The sequence below is a fragment of the Chelon labrosus genome (assembly GCF_963514085.1).
Source record: "Chelon labrosus genome assembly, chromosome: 12".
In the NCBI taxonomy this organism is placed as follows: domain Eukaryota; kingdom Metazoa; phylum Chordata; class Actinopteri; order Mugiliformes; family Mugilidae; genus Chelon; species Chelon labrosus.
This window is the reverse complement of record NC_140345.1, coordinates 29141537-29158292: the sequence shown is the minus strand read 5'-3', so window position 1 is coordinate 29158292 and position 16756 is coordinate 29141537. Positions and strand designations below refer to the sequence as shown.

The following is a 16756-nucleotide window of genomic DNA, read 5'->3' as shown; positions in this document are numbered from 1 at the left end:
GTGATCTTTTTGAGCCTATCCACAGGATTCTCCATCAACTATCCACCACATGGTGACTTGACTGATAGAATCTGATCCCTGTGTCTCAGTTTCATACATAGTCATGAAGACTTGTTTCTCTAATGAGTTACATGGGTGCACCACAGCCATTTGGTGGAAATATTAATATTTTTATTGATTCTATAATGTGTACAATGGTATAATTTGATGATGTTCAAGCTAAATAAAGTTGAATTTTTCTAATGTTTAAATATTTCATCAAATCTAAAAACAATTGACCTACAGTACAGTTGGTATTGTTTTTGTTGGCCATTTAAGTGGTCACCACAAGTTGACTTGCCTGACAGAATCTAATCCCCATGCCTCAATTGCCTCCATCTAGTGGGCATGTGGTGGAAATACAGATAACAAACAATAAAGTCATTTTGTACTGAAGGAAACCTCTGTAACAATATGCAGCATGCCTTGGTGACTTATTTCCCTGGTGAGTTACATGCGTAAACAACAGCCCAATGGAGCAAATATCAATAGTCTTATGGATTCTATAATGTGCACAATGGTAGAATGTGATGATGTAGAGGCTAAATAAAATGAGCAAATGAATGTTTGATTTATTTTGGTCTTTTTAGGTGAGCTTAATCTCCCAGAACCCTAAATGTTAAGAGATTAAAGAAGAGTACAACTGATTCATGTGTTCCTGTAGCAGAAGTGCAGAAAATCCTGAAGGACATAAAAACTTTTAAGCAGCACTATATATATTTGTTTGTTTGTTAATTTTGCCCTCATCTACCCTGAAGCTACGACTTGCCCTTTAACATCTGTCTGACACTTTGGAAATAAACATTAGATTTTACACCTTGCATCTAGAGACTGTGTTTCCTGTTTGAGCCTCTGTATTTAGAATTTAATTCTTTGTCCTTAACAAGATTATGGGATACTTTATTTAGATTAAACCTATTTTACTATCATATTTACTATTTGCTTACAATGCACTGCAGAAACTCAGAGTACAACAAATATTTTATTGTAACATTTGAACACATTTATACAAGAAACCACTGTTATTTTCTGTAACGTATGATTTTCCTTAACTTTCTGTTGCATGCTGTAATACTGACAGAAACAGGTTTTATCCAATGGATTTCTTGTAGAGATAAACATTCCCGCCAACGTAGCTCTCCTCATGTGAGTCTGTGGTCACGTCCATCATGTATCTTTCCACCTTTTTGATTCCTACTAGACTCCACAGTCCCTCCTCCTCCATCAACTGCAGCTCTCTCTCCAGATCCTTCTTGTATTCTTCTGACTTTGTTCCCGTGTGATTTTTTCTCGCCATGCAGACAAAACCTCCTGCACACAACGTACAAGTTAAAACATTACAAAAAGACGTTCCTTCCGCGGCTCATAAATGCTTCAGTTACCTGGTTTGGAGGCGCTGCAGAGCTCCCTGACAACACTGACTGGAGCATAACAAACATCTAGAGCCCCGACCAGGATCACCACATCAAACGCACCTGAAACCAGGAGAGGAAGAAGAGGAAGAGTCGGCTTTAGTTTCCATAAATTATCCCCAACGGCTGCAAAAATGGCTCTACATGACATGTACTGTACCGCTCTGTGCTGGCAGTGGTTCTGGTCCCAGTACGGCCAGTTTGAGGTCCTGGTAGAGGCCGGTCTTTTCAGCTTGGTCCAGCATGCCTTTACTGATGTCCACTCCCACAAAGTGCTTGAAGCCCAGTTCAGACATCTGCAATAAGACGAGGTTTAAAGGTCTGGACACATTGAACTGACATCAAAGAACAATCGACTGTGACGTCGCCTCATGTCTCCTGTGTTTGGACTAAAACTTTGTACTGGAATGACAGTTACAGCCAGAGATCAGCTGGCATATATAAAATAACTCTTCATACCAGCAGGTGGCAGTAGCCTGTATTCAGATCAGTTAACATTGGCAGAAAACCGTTCACTTGGTGTGTCACATTGTCTTCTTTCACTCAATATTTCATCAAATCCAAACACAGATGACGTCAAATGCAACTAATATTGTTGTTATTCCCCTTTGTGGTCCTTTTGAGTCCAAATCTCCATCAACTATGCACCACATGGTGACTTTTCTGACTGAATCTGAGTCCTACACCTCAGTTTCATGCATGGACCTTTGCCTCCACAAAGGGGGCATATGGCAGCCATTTTGTGATGAGTGAGAGTTTTACATTGATATGTAGCATGCCTTGGTGACTGGTTTCCCTGGGGAGTTCCATGTGTGAACAACATGGAGGAAATCTCCATCTTCTTCTGGATTGTATAATGATCACAATGGTAGAATGTGATGATGTCCAGGCTAAATAAAATGTCCAAAGGTTGAATTGTGTGTACGTTGCCTCCTGTAGTGGAATCAGTAGGATTTTGTAGCCAGATTCCCTTTCAAGAGGTAAAAACCCAACGTGGAACACTTTGGGTTCTTTGGTTCTCCACATGTCCAGATGGAGAGTGGGCCTGGTTCTATTGATACTAGAACCTTTGTGGTATTTCTCTAAACTCTTGGTCCAGTTCTAGTCAAAGGGTTGCTGAATGAGTTCAGAATGATATCATTGCTATCAGGGTGTTTTCTACTATCTGATCTAGAAGATGTTTTAGTTTATCACTAATTAATCAGACACAATGTTACTGACACTGAAGTCTGACCTATCCATAGAGACCAGGGTCCATAGAGACCAGGGTCCATAGAGACCAGGGTCCATGGAGACCAGGGTCATAGAGACCAGGGTCCATGGAGACCAGGGTCACAGAGACCAGGGTCAGGAACATGGACTTGATGGTTCTGGAGAGAGTCCTGATTTATTTGGTATTTTTAGACAACACTCACCTCCCAGCACCACAGGGACTGAAGAGGTTCGTATGTCTTCAGTATCATCTATCTACAGTAGGATTGTTTTCAGAAACATTCAGCTCACCAGTTTAGCAACCAATCCAGAGCCACAGGCGACGTCCAGAACCTGAACCTCCTCACGATTCCCAGAGAAGTTAGCATCCAGGAAATCTACGGCCAGTTGTGGAGCTCTGTAGTTCAACACTTCCACGTCCTGTTAATGATGAAACACTTTCAGATCATGATCATCATCACTGAACACTAAACGTTTGTGTTCATTATTAAACATAAATCCTTATATGCAGATGATTTATTCTGGCAGAATTTCACAAACAATAATATGATTAAACTTGGAATCCAGCAGCTTTAAACAGTGAGTCTACTACTAGTACTGTCAATGCTGTCCATGCATAATGACAATTTATCAAACTGGTTCCATAACATTTGTTTTCTCCTTGTTGCTGCACTTTGGTAAATCCTTCTATGCAGATGATGTGTTTTTATATGTTGAGAACGCTGCAGCTCCGTCCCAGTCATCTTGTGTTTACTGGAATTTATGTGGAAACATATTCACATCCAAACTAAGTTGATTATTATTTTTGAACACTACGTTGGGTTTGTGTCGACTGACCTGTTCGTACGTCTCTGCCCAGCTGTTGTAGAAGTTCGTCGTCTGCTGTGAATCAAAGCCTTTGCAGGACTGAATTAAGGTCTTCATATCGTCCATGGTTCTCCTGCTGTCTGACATGATGAAGAGACGACTTCAGACCTGGAGACAGAACAAGAGCAGCTGTTAATAGACTCACTGTGTCTTAGTTGCAGCAATAAGTTGTTATGAGGGTATGAACCTTGTTGGTGTAAAGGTAGAAACCTGTGGATGCTGTTGGGTTGTTTGTCATCACTCGTTAAAATAAAGACACAAATCTCTTAAATTATTTCTGTGTGAAGATTCATTTACATGAGAAGAGTTACTAATGCAATAAAGTTTTATGAGAACTAGACTCAGTTCTTATCAGAATCAGAGTCGTGGACTTCATCTGGATTTGATTATGAGGCTTGTTTCATCCGATAGTCCTCCAACCAGTCAGAGACAATTAGTTGGCAACTAATTCAACTCCAGATGACGTTCAGATTCAGATTCAGATTCTCATCTGTCATTCACCACATCGAGCCTTGTTGGATCAGTTCCCAACGGACAAACTCCACAGAAACTTAAAGTCACAAAGATTTTGTGGGTGAGAAAACTTTGTCTTGGTTTCACACAGACTTTTAGGATCAGTAAATTAAAAAGCGACAGCTGTGCTAGAAGTCAGGACGTGTCTGTCTTTCCAGATGGATTCTGTTGCTGCATGAAGCTGCTGCAGGTATTCAATGAACTCAGAGCAAAGACTCCAACAAACAACAAACTACTGGACACAAAACTTCACCTCCTCCTGTTTTGTCCAGCTGCACATTTTAGGAGCTTCCTCCTTCCAGATGTTCAGTAAAGTCAGTGTCGGTGCAAACATCTTTTAAACTGTGAGAAATGAAGCCGTTTGTAAATACCTGTGTGAGGGCGTCCAGGTGGAGAAGGAAATGATGAATGTGGAGGAAGCTGCTGGAGGAGGAGCAGAGCTGAGCTAGTGGAAGCTGATTGGCTGATGGAACCTACTTGGACAGGTCATGATTAACACAAGAGAAGGAATGGGGGGTGGGGAGCACAGTAAACCCAACCAGAAACTACTGCATGGATGGGGTTAATGTTAACAATAATATGCTAATTAAACCAGGAGGTCTCAGCAGAACCGGTTCTTAACGACTGCTCATACTTTGTGGCTTCACCTTCAGGCTGTGTTTTCATACCAGTCATAGTTTCTCTGGAGTTAAACCTTCTTTCTTGTTGTTTTTACAGAATCATTCTCAAATACAAACTTTTCCTGTTCATCCAGTTTCTCACAAAACTTGATAAAAATAGGACATTCTCAGAGCTTCTGCTTTTTTTCTCCTTTTGGCCTCAAAACAGCTGAAGAGACTTTTTTAATTTCATAAATCAAGACGTTTATTAAAACTTCATATTAATACAGTGGATGTTTGGAGATGTACATTTCTGAGAGCAGCTGCAGTTGAACCAAGTTGCAATAAGTTTTTTTTTTTTTCGGATTGAATGAAGGAAGGTCATTCAGGAAGGAAGGCTGATATGTTTTTATTCAACAGAATCAAACTCCTCCTCTTTACAATGAGTCATTTCCTGAGTTGATTCTAGTTTAGATTTATTTCTTCTTTAGTTTCGTTAAAGAAGAAACAAATGACTCTAACCCTAACCCTAACCCTGACCCCTGACCCCTGACCCTGACCTGATGATGACTGGATCATTGTGGCCTCGTCTCTGGCTGGTTGATGCTGTGTTTGAGGGAAGTTACATCAGAAGAAGAGAAGATGGTTTAATCCACAGAACGAAAAAAAAAGAAGTATTAAAGGAGGAAGTCAGAAAGTGACCACGGGATGTTTCCTGCACCACTTCACAGTCTGTCGTCAGCAGTTTGGTCATTTCTCTGCCAGTTCGTTCTCCAGACGGCGGTCAAACAAGACGCAGCAGAAACCTCAGGATGACAGTTTGGGACCAAACCGTTCTCTGGAGCTTCCTGTTCCTCCTGCCAGGTAAAAACCAACACCATGCTTCTGTTCTAACTGAACACGTCTGAATGATGAGTGACTTACTGCTGCGTCCTGACTGCAGCACTTAAAATATGAACTGAGATCAAAACGTGTCTGGATGTTAGCGTCAGATAAGAGCTGGAAGAGAAAAACTGAATGATCACGAGAGTAGATGCTGAAATGAACACCGACAGAAAACTACTGAAGCTGCTGAAGGATTTTGTTGTTTCTTCTTTTTAATTACTTCTGGTTTTCTCTTGGGTCTCTTTCCTGTTTCTATTCTCTGTGTGCTTGAAACTTCTGCAGACCTGACCTGTTAACGTCCATATAAATATACAAAAGAAGGCTAATAAGATGACCAAAAATAATCTTTATTTTTTTTTCTGCTTCTGCTTCTTCGTTCATCTTCAGTTTCTCTCCATTTCTCTTTCTGTCATTCATTAAGTTTCCATCTTCTTAAAGCTCTTACTCCAAAACCACAAATGCTAAAATACTCAAGGAACAGTCCAACGGCGTTCAGCAATAAAACTCATCCTGATAAAAACACAGTCAGTAACCCGACATGCACGAGTCTGAAATATTTCTGTTGATCCACAAAACCACTTCAGTAACTGTGTTTTTATTTAAACGTGTCTTAGATGAGTTTTCGGTGTCTTTAGCTTTATGTTCCGTTATCTTCTTTCCTTCGATCTCTGAGTGTCGTCACTGAGCGGCGACTGAGATCCGAGGCCTTAAAGCCAAGTTTCCAAATCTGCAGTTCCTCTAACGTCCACTAGAGGCTGACCCCGAAACTGAGTCAGTCCTGAAGGAGCCGCATGTTAAAAAGATTTACAGCAGAAATGAACATGTTTACAGCCTGGTACGTTTGTTAGTCGTATTGGAATTAAAATGTTCTTAAAATAAATCGATAATATTTGCTATTTGCATGAGTTTCTGTATAATTAATTTTTACCCAAAATAAACCACAATCAGAGACTTGTCATCTGCCCCCTGGTGGATTTATCCGGGCTCTGCAGTCGGTAGCCATTTTGGAAATGGCTGCCTTTGGTGACTTTCTAATTTGTTAGTTTTTTACTTGAACCAGTTGATAATGACTTCATACTTTATACGTTATGTTGGAGTAAAATCATGTTGAAATGTTGGGTGTGATATGATACAGCAGGTATATATGTGGTCATTTTAAATATTTTTTGTTAATTTTTCTAATTTAATTAAACTGATTATTTTACAAGATCAAAATGTCATCTTAAAGTATACAATTATTTATTCCATATTTGTGGAATTTTTAGATATTTAATTGTGATTTTTGTTGGTTCACTCATGATTATTTTCTTTATTTGTCCTCAGTTTTCACAATAACACAATTAAATGAACCCGTAGAATATACATTTACCACTTCAGAGACACAGACTTTAGTTTAGACATTAGAAACTGATTTTATTTTCTATCCAGATACAATGAATTGTATGTTTCACTCCTACGGCTCATTTAGAATCACTAACAATCATTAACATTAACATCTTTGGTACGAACGTCGGCGTCAGTGTTAACCTCAGAACCACCATCACATTACCAAGCCTGAAACATAGTCACTGGGTTAACAACAGGCTGAAAATATGGCTGTAATAATACACCTTTAATAACATATACAGAGGTAGAGGTTGCAAATAAATTAACGGCGTCTGAAGTGTTAAAGGTGTTAAGATTGACCAACACTCAGCGGGAGGAGTTATAAAGTTTGATGGCCACAGGCAGGAATGAGCTCCTGTGGCGTTCTGTTGTACATTTGTTGTACATTTGGGGAAGGACATTAAAAGTGTAGAATGATGAATAGAAGCTAAACACTAAACACTTTGATGGTTCAGCTTTAAAACAGAAACTATTTAGACTTCATCTACATCTTTTCTGTATCCCACTTTCCCGTTTTAAGTGTTTTTTTATATTTATTTTGTGTGACATGAGCCAGAGTACGTTTAGTTTGCCCAATGAAGAAGCTTTACTGTTGTAAAATGAATTAAATAAGAAATTAGACTTTATTCATCCACAAGGGAAATTGTTTGGTCACAGTTGCTCAGTTTTACATAAAAAACACTCTTGAGAAAATAAAAATAAAAATAAATTAATAAAATAAAACAGTATAACCAAAAAATTTACAAAATTAGCATTTGAAAAAGACACAGAACTAAATATATATTATATCCATAGGAAGGATTAATAAGGTGCAATAATGTTCATTAACATGAATAACGTGGAGTTGTTGAACAGCTGGATTAAGAACGGTATGAATGACGTCCTGATAAAACCTTGAAGGAACAACCTGGTGGAAAAGATATTCACCTGTCAACATGAAGGTCTACAAGGGACTGATTTAGAAGTTTGTTGGACTAAATGAATTTACACGTGTGATCTAATCTGCAAAGAAAAATGGATGAGAATAAATTGTCCTTATTCTCATCTCATCGTCATGTATTCTTTCAGGTGCTGTGAGACCTCAACCATCTGTGATTTATCCTTTTATAAGAACTTGTGCTGTAGAAGGATCGACTGTCACCCTCCCCTGCACCTTCACACCAACAACATCTGCTTATATAAATGGAAGAGAAGTTCAACTGGAGATAGTCAGAGTCGTCTGGTGTCAGAACCATGAGATCTGTCAGGGCCCCACCCCGTCTGTGTACGACAGTAATTCAACAAACAATGACCCTCGCTATCAATACCTGGGAGACAAGAAGAGAAACTGCACTTTACAGATCAGAGACATTCAGAAGGAAGACGACGCAACCTTCAGATTCAGAATGGAAGCTAATTATGGTGTAGGACATTTTACTAACAGAACAGGAGTGAGAGTCTCAGTTGTTGGTAAGAACATCATATCATGATTCTGACACAAATATTAATCATTAATATTAATGAATGTTAAATTAAACTAATGAACACTTTTATTTTAGATGGGACTAAAATGAGAATAAAGAGCTCCAGTAACAACAACACATTCACTAGAGGTCAATCAGTCACACTGCAGTGTACTACAGACTGTACTTTCAACCAACTGGAGGTCACCTGGTTCAGAGATGGACACGCCCTCTCAGAGTCTGGCCCCGCCCTCCAACTCAACTACCTGACTGCAAAGGATTCTGGGAACTACACCTGTGCTCTGAAGAACAACATGGAGACACGGTCTCTGCAGTACAGCCTGCAGGTGGAGGAACCAGAGGAAGGTTGGTTTGATTTTAGTTTATTAAGTTTTTGAACAAACTGAGATGTAAGAAGGAAAGAAGGAAAGAAAATATGAATAAATATTAAAAATAAAATAAATCTGAAGAAAAACCAAAAGAAGGAGCTAAAAGAGGCTAAAACGCTCAGTAAACCTGTACAGCTGGTGACTTTCATCAGAGCCACTGTTAACGTCAGAGCAGACATTTAAATATTTAAAAGGTTTTTATCACATTTCTCTTCCTACAGCCGTCAGTCTTATTTTATCTGACTTTCGATAGCATCTCTTTTAGCTTTAACTTCCTCAGTCTGGTCTAAATGTCTCAACACTTCACATCCGTCTTTTTGTTAAACTCTGTGTTTTACAGGATCTAAAAACGGCTTGATAGCCGGGGTGGTGTTTGGTGTCCTGCTGGCAGTGATCACTCTCGTCCTGGTCGTCTTCATCGTCAAAAGGTATCTTCATCTCAAACAAATAATTCACAAAGAAAACAAGATCAGGAGTTAAAACTTCTTGGATGGACTCCAAAAGAATTTAGTTTACAAAGACGCTTGAATCCAGAGAAGAGAATAAATAACACCAGAACACTCAGAACAAATATGGTTGTGTTTATACATTTTAAGACAAGTCGTTGTTATACAAGATAAAAAGTAAAGAAGAACAAACACAACCCTGCAAACTACAACTCTACGTATAAGCTAGAAAGTGAGGTTCCAACTTTCATTTTTTATTGGTGTTTTCAGAAATGTTGTATGTGAACGTTAATGAATAAGTCTTAAAGAGACGAGATGATGAGATGAGATGAGACAAGCTATCAGATTTAATTTTATAATATCTGTGAGGAAATTGTTGATGTTCCCAATGGGAACGCCTTTTCATTACGTTAGCTTGCTAACTGTTAGCCTCGTTAGCAATGACTGATGTTACCACTTAAACACCAAACAATCAGAAGAAGAAATAAAACTGAGCTCAATATATACGGTTGTTTTTTTTATATATTCTTATACAGTGACAGTCCTGCAAACTATGTACAGAGAAGAACCAAACATGTGACTACGACTAAGTTAATAAATTGTAATTTAATCATATAGAGTTTTATTTCATAATGTGTTTGAGGAAAATGTTAATATTCCCAAAAGGAACGCCTCTGTAAATCCTAATGTATGTTTTCCTCAGACCTTTTATAAAATTAAAACTCTATTCGACTAAATAACTGTTTATTAATTCACCAGTCACATTTAACATTTTTGAAAAAACGTCAGCAGCTTAAAAAAGATTTTCACTAAAGTAGGAAGTTGTGACCACAAGTTTGCCACTTTTAGTTTGTACATAGAGTTCTAGTTTGCAGGGTGGCAGCCATCTTAAAATATATAAAAACAACCATGATGACATTTCTAGTTTCTAAAGTCTCTGTAAGTTAAATTAGTTTGGAGTTTGTTTATTGCAGTTTTATTCCTAGAAGCTACAGCGGCTTCTAGGTACTGACAGTTGCGTAATGACCGGTGTTGACACTTTAACACCAAACATTCAGTTGACACAACTTCCTGATTATAAATTCTAGAATCAAATTCATTAACTTGTATGTGCACAAACACAGGATCTTCAGGCGTCATTAATCTGTACTTTTCACGGCTGTGACTGGCATCAGTGGTTGTTTAAGCTGCTAACCCGTGAGGACACCGTCCAGAGTTTATTAGATCAAAAGTTTTAAGATTAACTTCTCTTTTTCTTTCCTCGTACTTGTGTCTCATTTCTATTTACAGTTCTTTCATGTCTGTCTGGTTCCTCCTATAATTAACATCTCGTCACAGGAAATGGGCGGCAGCTGAAGATCAGAGAGCTTTAGGAGGAGAGACGAAGCAGATGGTGAGTTACTCAACTTATCTCCAGTCCAGCCGCCCTGAGGAGGAACCTTGTTTCAGGTGCTTGTAAAATGCCGTTCTTCAGGTCAAATAAATAATAAAAGTTAAATCAAAAGACAATGCCAGTGTTACTGCCACCACTGTAGAAAACTGCCCAACAACATCCCAAGATGCTCCTTCGCTTGAGGAAGGAAGTCAGCTTGGAGAAACAATCCAACGTTGGCCAGCAGAGCACGTGGCCACACACTGACCCTCATCCCAATGTCTTCAAAATGCAGCGATGTGGTTTAGAGGTTCATATAATGTACTACCTCCTCGTTCCCGGCTGCACCTTGAGATCCCACCATAAATACCATAAACAGGACCAGGGACAAGGGACAGCCCAGGTGGAGTTCAACACCCACCAGAAACATGCTTGACTTAGAGTTGATGATACGGACTCTCACTTTTGTTGTACAAGGACTGGATGGCTCCAAGCAATGACCCTGGTACGCTATAATCCCTCAAAACCTCCACAGAATCCTTTCAGAGACACCAGTGATCCATTGTTCCACATCTAGGATGGAATCTGCATTTCTTCTCCCGAATCCGAAGTTGGAGTATCGGTCGGAATCTCCTGCAAACAGAAGTAAACTTTCTGAGGGAGGCTGTGTGTGATACCCCAATAATCAGAGCCCAACTTCTGAGAATGGGAACCACCAGCACGGTCTGCTACTGTCCAAGACCTCCATGGGGCATTGACTACCTCAGCGACCTCTGTCTGGAAAGACTTTGTCCAAGTCATCAAACAGCTTCTTTCCTCAAGGACATGGCGGCAGCATTCAGGAGATCCTCAAAGTGCTCTTTCCTCTGCTCAACAACATCCCCAGTCTGGGTCAGCAGTTCTCAACCAAGACTGAACACAGCCTGAGCTAAGCCCTGTTTTCCTTTCCTGAGCTGCCATACTGTTTGCCAGAACCTCTTTGAAGCCAACCAACGGTCCTTCTCTGTAGCCTCTCCAATCTCCTCCCACATCTGAGTTTTTGCTTTTGAAACCACAGATGCATACATACAGCCCCTCTGGTCTCATCGTACCTGATAGCTGTTTCTGGAGTTCCTAGGACAGACCGGGCTCCAAAGGCCAGCCTCTTCAGTTCACTGCTTCCTTAACCACTGCTGTCATGCGGGTTTAAAGGAATGCAATGGTTAACAGATTCCATGTCCCCTACCTCTTCAAGGATGTACAGAAGCTCTTCTGGAGGTGGGAGCTGAAGATCTCATGGACATGGCAGTTGCAGATCTGATGATAGGACCACAAAGTCAAAATCAACCTTTGACCTAAGGTGCTCTGGCACAAGAGAACAATTGTCCATGACTGGCACAAAGGTGTTGAAGTCTCAGAGAGGAACTATGGAGTCTTCAGACAGAACCCCTTCCTGGACTCCACACTAAGACTCCAACTAGAAGGACACTCAAACAAAGTTTTCCACCCAGCAGCTTGCAGTCTCATGGAGGCGCCCATTCAAGGACTTGAGGGTATCACCCTGGGCAGCTCTGGAAAAGGAGAAAGTCCAGCCCTTCACCAGGAATTTGGCTCTAGAACCAACGCCATGTAGGTTCCTTCCACGCAAGAGAGAAAATGCACTGATCCTGGCCATGCAACACTGGATAGAAATAAATCTGGTGACACTGGAGATAATATCACAGAGAATGTGTGCTGTAATCAAATCAAAGGAGGTCCAACGACCATTTCGTTTTTTTTTTGTTTTTTTTTTGGCCAGACAGTGTATAATGCTGATAGAATAATAATAATGACATCACTTATATGACTGAAAACAAGTCAAACCATAATTACACTGATAAAACATTAAACTGGTTAAACTGCTAACAGGTGTTTTCTGTCCTCTTCTTCCTTTCAGGGTCCTGATCAAATCTTCAGCGGAGTGCAAACAGAAGATCATCAACAGGAAACCGATGGAGCTGAGGAGGACGTCAGCTACGCCTCCATCCAGTTCATAAACCGGGAAAAGGGCAGGTAGGATGGACACTGAATAAATGCACATAAATGGCTCAGCTGCATCAGCTTTTATGTGAACTCCAGATCTCATAAGTGGAATGCAGACGTCATTAATCTGTGCTTTCCATTCTGTGACAAGTTTAAAAAGTGTTTAAAATGTTTACCATGATTGTTATTATTTACAGTATACAGTTAGAGTTTTTAGTTCTTCAGAATTCTCTGCCTTTCTGCATAAAAAACAAAAAACATCATCACTGAGTTTTCACTGATGAAAAAGTAGACAAAGAGAACACAATTAAACAAATGAAACATAAATATTATACTTCTGGCAAAATGAGCCAATATTACATATCAGAGAGTTTGATCAACATCACGTGGACAAGACAGAAGACTATTGGGACAATGTTTAGTGGACAGATGAGACCAAAATAGAATAGTTCAGTTTAAATGAGATGAAACAACACTGCATCATTCCAGCATCAGAACCTCATCCCTCCATCAAACATGGGGGTGCTAATGTCCTGGTTTGGGCCTGTTCTGCTGCATCTGGACCAGGACGGCTTGTCATCATTGATGGACCAATGAATTGTGAATTCTACCAGTGAACTCTAAAAGAAAATGTCAGGACATCTGTCCATGAGCTGAATGTGAAGAGAAACTGGGTCATGCAGCAAGACAACGAGAACCAAGAACACAAGTGGTTCTACAAAAGAACGGTTAAAGAAGAACAAGATGAATGTTTAGGAATGGCCAAGTCAAAGTCCTGACCTTAATCCAATAGAAATGTTGTGGAAGGACCTGAAGCAAGCAGTTGATGTGAGGAAACCCACCAACATCTCAGAACTGAAGTGGTTCTGTTCTGAGGAATGGGCTAAAATTCCTCCAAGCTGCTGTAGACCACTGATCAGCTGTTACCAGAAACCAGGAAGAGTTCACTTACTTTTACAACTCAAAGAAATTAACAAATGAGGACATATACATGGGTATAATTTCTATTTCATGTGTTTCATAGTGTCTACTTTCTGGACTTGTGATAAAATCTGCTGATCTTTTAAGTAATTTGTGTGCAGAAATTTACAAAATCTGAAAATTGCTCAAGGAGACGGTGATTCCAAAATTACTTTGTTCACTTTTCTTTCCTCATTCTTATCTGAAGACTTTCTGGTTCCTCATTTTCTATTTGTGTTTTATTGCAGGAAGGGGAGGTCGGCAGCAGATCAAGGAGAAACGAAGCAGGAGGTGGGTCATTGATGAGGAAAGTGCTTCAGCTTCTCACAATAAAATGCATTTTAAATTGTAATTGTTTTTAATTGTCACATGTTTGACATTATATTAGTTTATTTCTTGAAAGTTTGTGAAGTTCCTCATTTTGTCTCTGTCGGTGGTTTTCAGTGTCCGGATTACTTCTACAGTAGTGTCCAAACAGGAAGTGAGCGAACGGAAACCGACCCAGCCGCCGCTGACGTTGGCTATGCATCTGTCGAGTTTAAAAACAAGAAGAAAAACAGAAGGTAGGAAGAAGCTCAGAGGAACTCGACGTAGAAAAAACATGAAGAGGCATAGAGTTCTCTATGTACGAAGGATCCTCCAGTGACTCTTTGGTTTTCGGTTTGTTTTTCAGACGAGAGGAGAAGGTAGAAGATGCTGTCATCTACGCTGGAGTCGTCAGTCGAGGCTGAAGCGTCTCTGGAGCGTCAGAGTTTGTTTGTGTTTGATGAGGTTAAACTTCATCAGCCTGATGAACGCGGTGCAGCTCCAGCCTGTAGCTGACTGTGAGATGAGCTGAAGCTTATTTATCTCTTTCTGGTGCAGATAATACACAATAAACCAAAAAGTTTTATTTTCCTTCAGACAGGCTCTTCTGTCCTGGAAGTCATTTGTGGGTTAAACCTTTTCTGACCCAGCCTTCCCTCTAGATCTGAAATGTTTTAAAACCAAAACCATGTGATAAATTCTTTAGTAGAGTTTTTGACTGAAGTTCAGACAAAACAAGACGTTTTGAAAATGAACATTTAAAAGCAATGAAGGAAGTAACAATTCATATATTGAGAATAAGTGTCTGATGATCCGTCAACATTTCTTAAGACTGTATCTAAAGATGGATGAAACCGTATTTGTTTCAAGACGAGTGTTTTTGAAACTCAGTGACAGTGACTCCACCTGACGTCCAGCTAATTCAACAAGCTAGCAACCTGTGAGGACACCTGCCTGTCAATCAAAATCAAACATGGAGGTCTATGAGGACCGACTCACTGGTGGAGCCTCATGTGGACGTTAGAGGAACTGCAGCTTTTGTCTCTTTCTCTGTTGGCTTCATTTTTCAGCCCTGGAGTTTGTTGGCTTGTCTCATCTGGCGTCTAGTTGTCTCATCTGTTGACTCATTTGTCTTGTTTGTGATCTTGTTGTCTTTTTGTCCATCTTGTCCTTTTGCTGTCTCGTTTGTTGTCTCATTTGCCGTCTTTTTGTCTTGTTTGTCGTGTTTTTGTCTCGTTTGTCGTCTTGTAGAGACTAGCACTGTTTTAATTCCAGGCTGTAAACATGTTTATTTCTGCTGTAAAGTTTTTAACGTGAAGCATCTAGTGGACATTAGTGGAACTGCAGTATTTAACACATTTCTAGCCCTGGAGGTTCTCGATGTCCTGAGGCTCCTCTCTGGTTGAGTCAGATTTAGTTTTTGGCCACAAAATGAATCTTCAGGACGAGTGTAAAGGCTGGAGGACCCGTCAGAGTCCATATTTGTTCTGTTTTGTGCTGAACAGATGTTAGTGGCAGTGCTTCTTCAACCGTCAAAACAAATGAGATGTTTTGTGGTCGATCTGTGATGAAGCTGAAAGAAGCTTTTTGTGATAAATGAAAAGTTAATAAATGCTTTAGCATCTTATCAGTTCTGTTTTAGTTTTTGCACAGTGAATATATTTATGTTGTATTATATGAAATGCTTTATTATATAAAAATGTATAAGAATTTATGAGTGTTCCTGTTTCCTGTCGACACACCACACCCAGAAAATACAGCAACACTTTCACCACAGAGAAACGGAAAGACAGAAAATGTGCTAATGAATATTTCTGTAACGTATTTAAAAGTCAAATATAGAAGGAGTTTGAGGAACTGAGCTCCACCGTAGCGACCGACAGTGCGAGTGACTGGAAATGAGTTTCACAATATTAGAAGAAGAAAAGAGAGAAGTAGGAGATTCTTTCAACATGTTTCGGTCTGAGGTTTGGAGGCAGTGAAATGCACACTCACTGCACACTCACTGGCCACTTCATTAGGTACACTAGTGAAATCATTCTAATATAATATTCCTGCACTAAATCTAGTCCTAATGAAGGTTCTGGTGTTCAGCGTTAGTTTTAAATAACAGAGAGGTGTTGATTCAACTTTTTATTTTAGAGCATTTCCTGTTATTTTGTCATTTCTGTCAGTGGGCCAGGCTAAATAACAGAAACACTTTAGTGTCTAATTAAAGAGATAAATAAATGAATAAGGGCGGCACAGTGGCGAGGTGGTTAGCACTGATGCCTCACAGCAAGAAGGTCACCGGTTTGAATCCATGGGCCGGCTGGCCTTTCTGTGTGTAGTCTGCATGTTCTCCCTGTGTCTGCGTGGGTTCTCTCCAGGTTCTCCAGCTTCCTCCCACCGTCCAAAGACATGCTGGTTAGATTCATTGGTGATTCTAAATTGGCCGTAGGTGTGCGTGTGAATGGTTGTCTGTCTCTGTGTTAGCCCTGCGATGGACTGTCCAGGGTGGACCCCTGCCTCTCGCCCGATGACAGCTGGGATAGGTTCCAGCAGACCCCCGTGACCCTTAACAGGAATAACCGGGTATAGATAATAATTTGTGTACATGTGCGCTTTCAGTGCACAGACAGTATAAAGATACAGCTCCTCTAAAGTGAAGTCAAAGGTAGTAGAGCTCCCCCTGGTGTCTGGCTGCAGTATAGGTCATAAGCTCCACCCCCTCCCTGTTAGTGGGCGGGACTTGGACCAAACTAAAACACTAAAATACACTTCAAATAATGTTTTTTGAAGGTTGGTTTCTGTCATTTTAGGTAATTAATATAATGTTGATGAATGTTCAAGTTTTTAGTTTTAGTTAGTTAGTAATTTGATGCTCTAGAAACCGGATGTGACATAATAGTGCTCCTTAAAGTTAAAGTTTCATCTCCTCAAATCAA

At 40.0% G+C, this 16756-nt stretch overlaps 2 protein-coding genes across 3 annotated transcripts; one reads left to right on the top strand and one right to left on the bottom strand.

The window, feature by feature from the left end:
• Window positions 1–1011: 1011 nt before the first annotated feature.
• On the bottom strand, window positions 1012–4754 carry LOC311496903 (methyltransferase-like protein 27). Of its 2 annotated transcripts, none has more exons than XM_084556932.1 (6): window positions 4415–4754; window positions 3501–3638; window positions 2955–3083; window positions 1612–1747; window positions 1422–1514; window positions 1012–1350 (listed from the first exon to the last, which is right to left on the bottom strand). In XM_084556932.1, the coding sequence occupies exons 2-6, from the start codon at window positions 3615–3617 to the stop codon at window positions 1130–1132; spliced, it is 696 nt and encodes a 231-aa protein (XP_084413058.1). In that variant the 5' UTR covers window positions 3618–3638; window positions 4415–4754; the 3' UTR covers window positions 1012–1129. The 2 variants fall into 2 exon arrangements, with proteins under 2 accessions (XP_084413058.1, XP_084413059.1); XM_084556933.1 differs by lacking the exon at window positions 4415–4754 and adding an exon at window positions 4297–4325.
• Window positions 4755–5115: 361 nt separating this feature from the next.
• Window positions 5116–15491, top strand: LOC311496895 (uncharacterized protein). Its single transcript, XM_084556920.1, has 9 exons — window positions 5116–5506; window positions 7982–8362; window positions 8452–8721; window positions 9085–9172; window positions 10529–10583; window positions 12478–12593; window positions 13772–13814; window positions 13968–14086; window positions 14197–15491. The coding sequence occupies exons 1-9, from the start codon at window positions 5455–5457 to the stop codon at window positions 14252–14254; spliced, it is 1182 nt and encodes a 393-aa protein (XP_084413046.1). The 5' UTR covers window positions 5116–5454; the 3' UTR covers window positions 14255–15491.
• Window positions 15492–16756: the final 1265 nt, after the last annotated feature.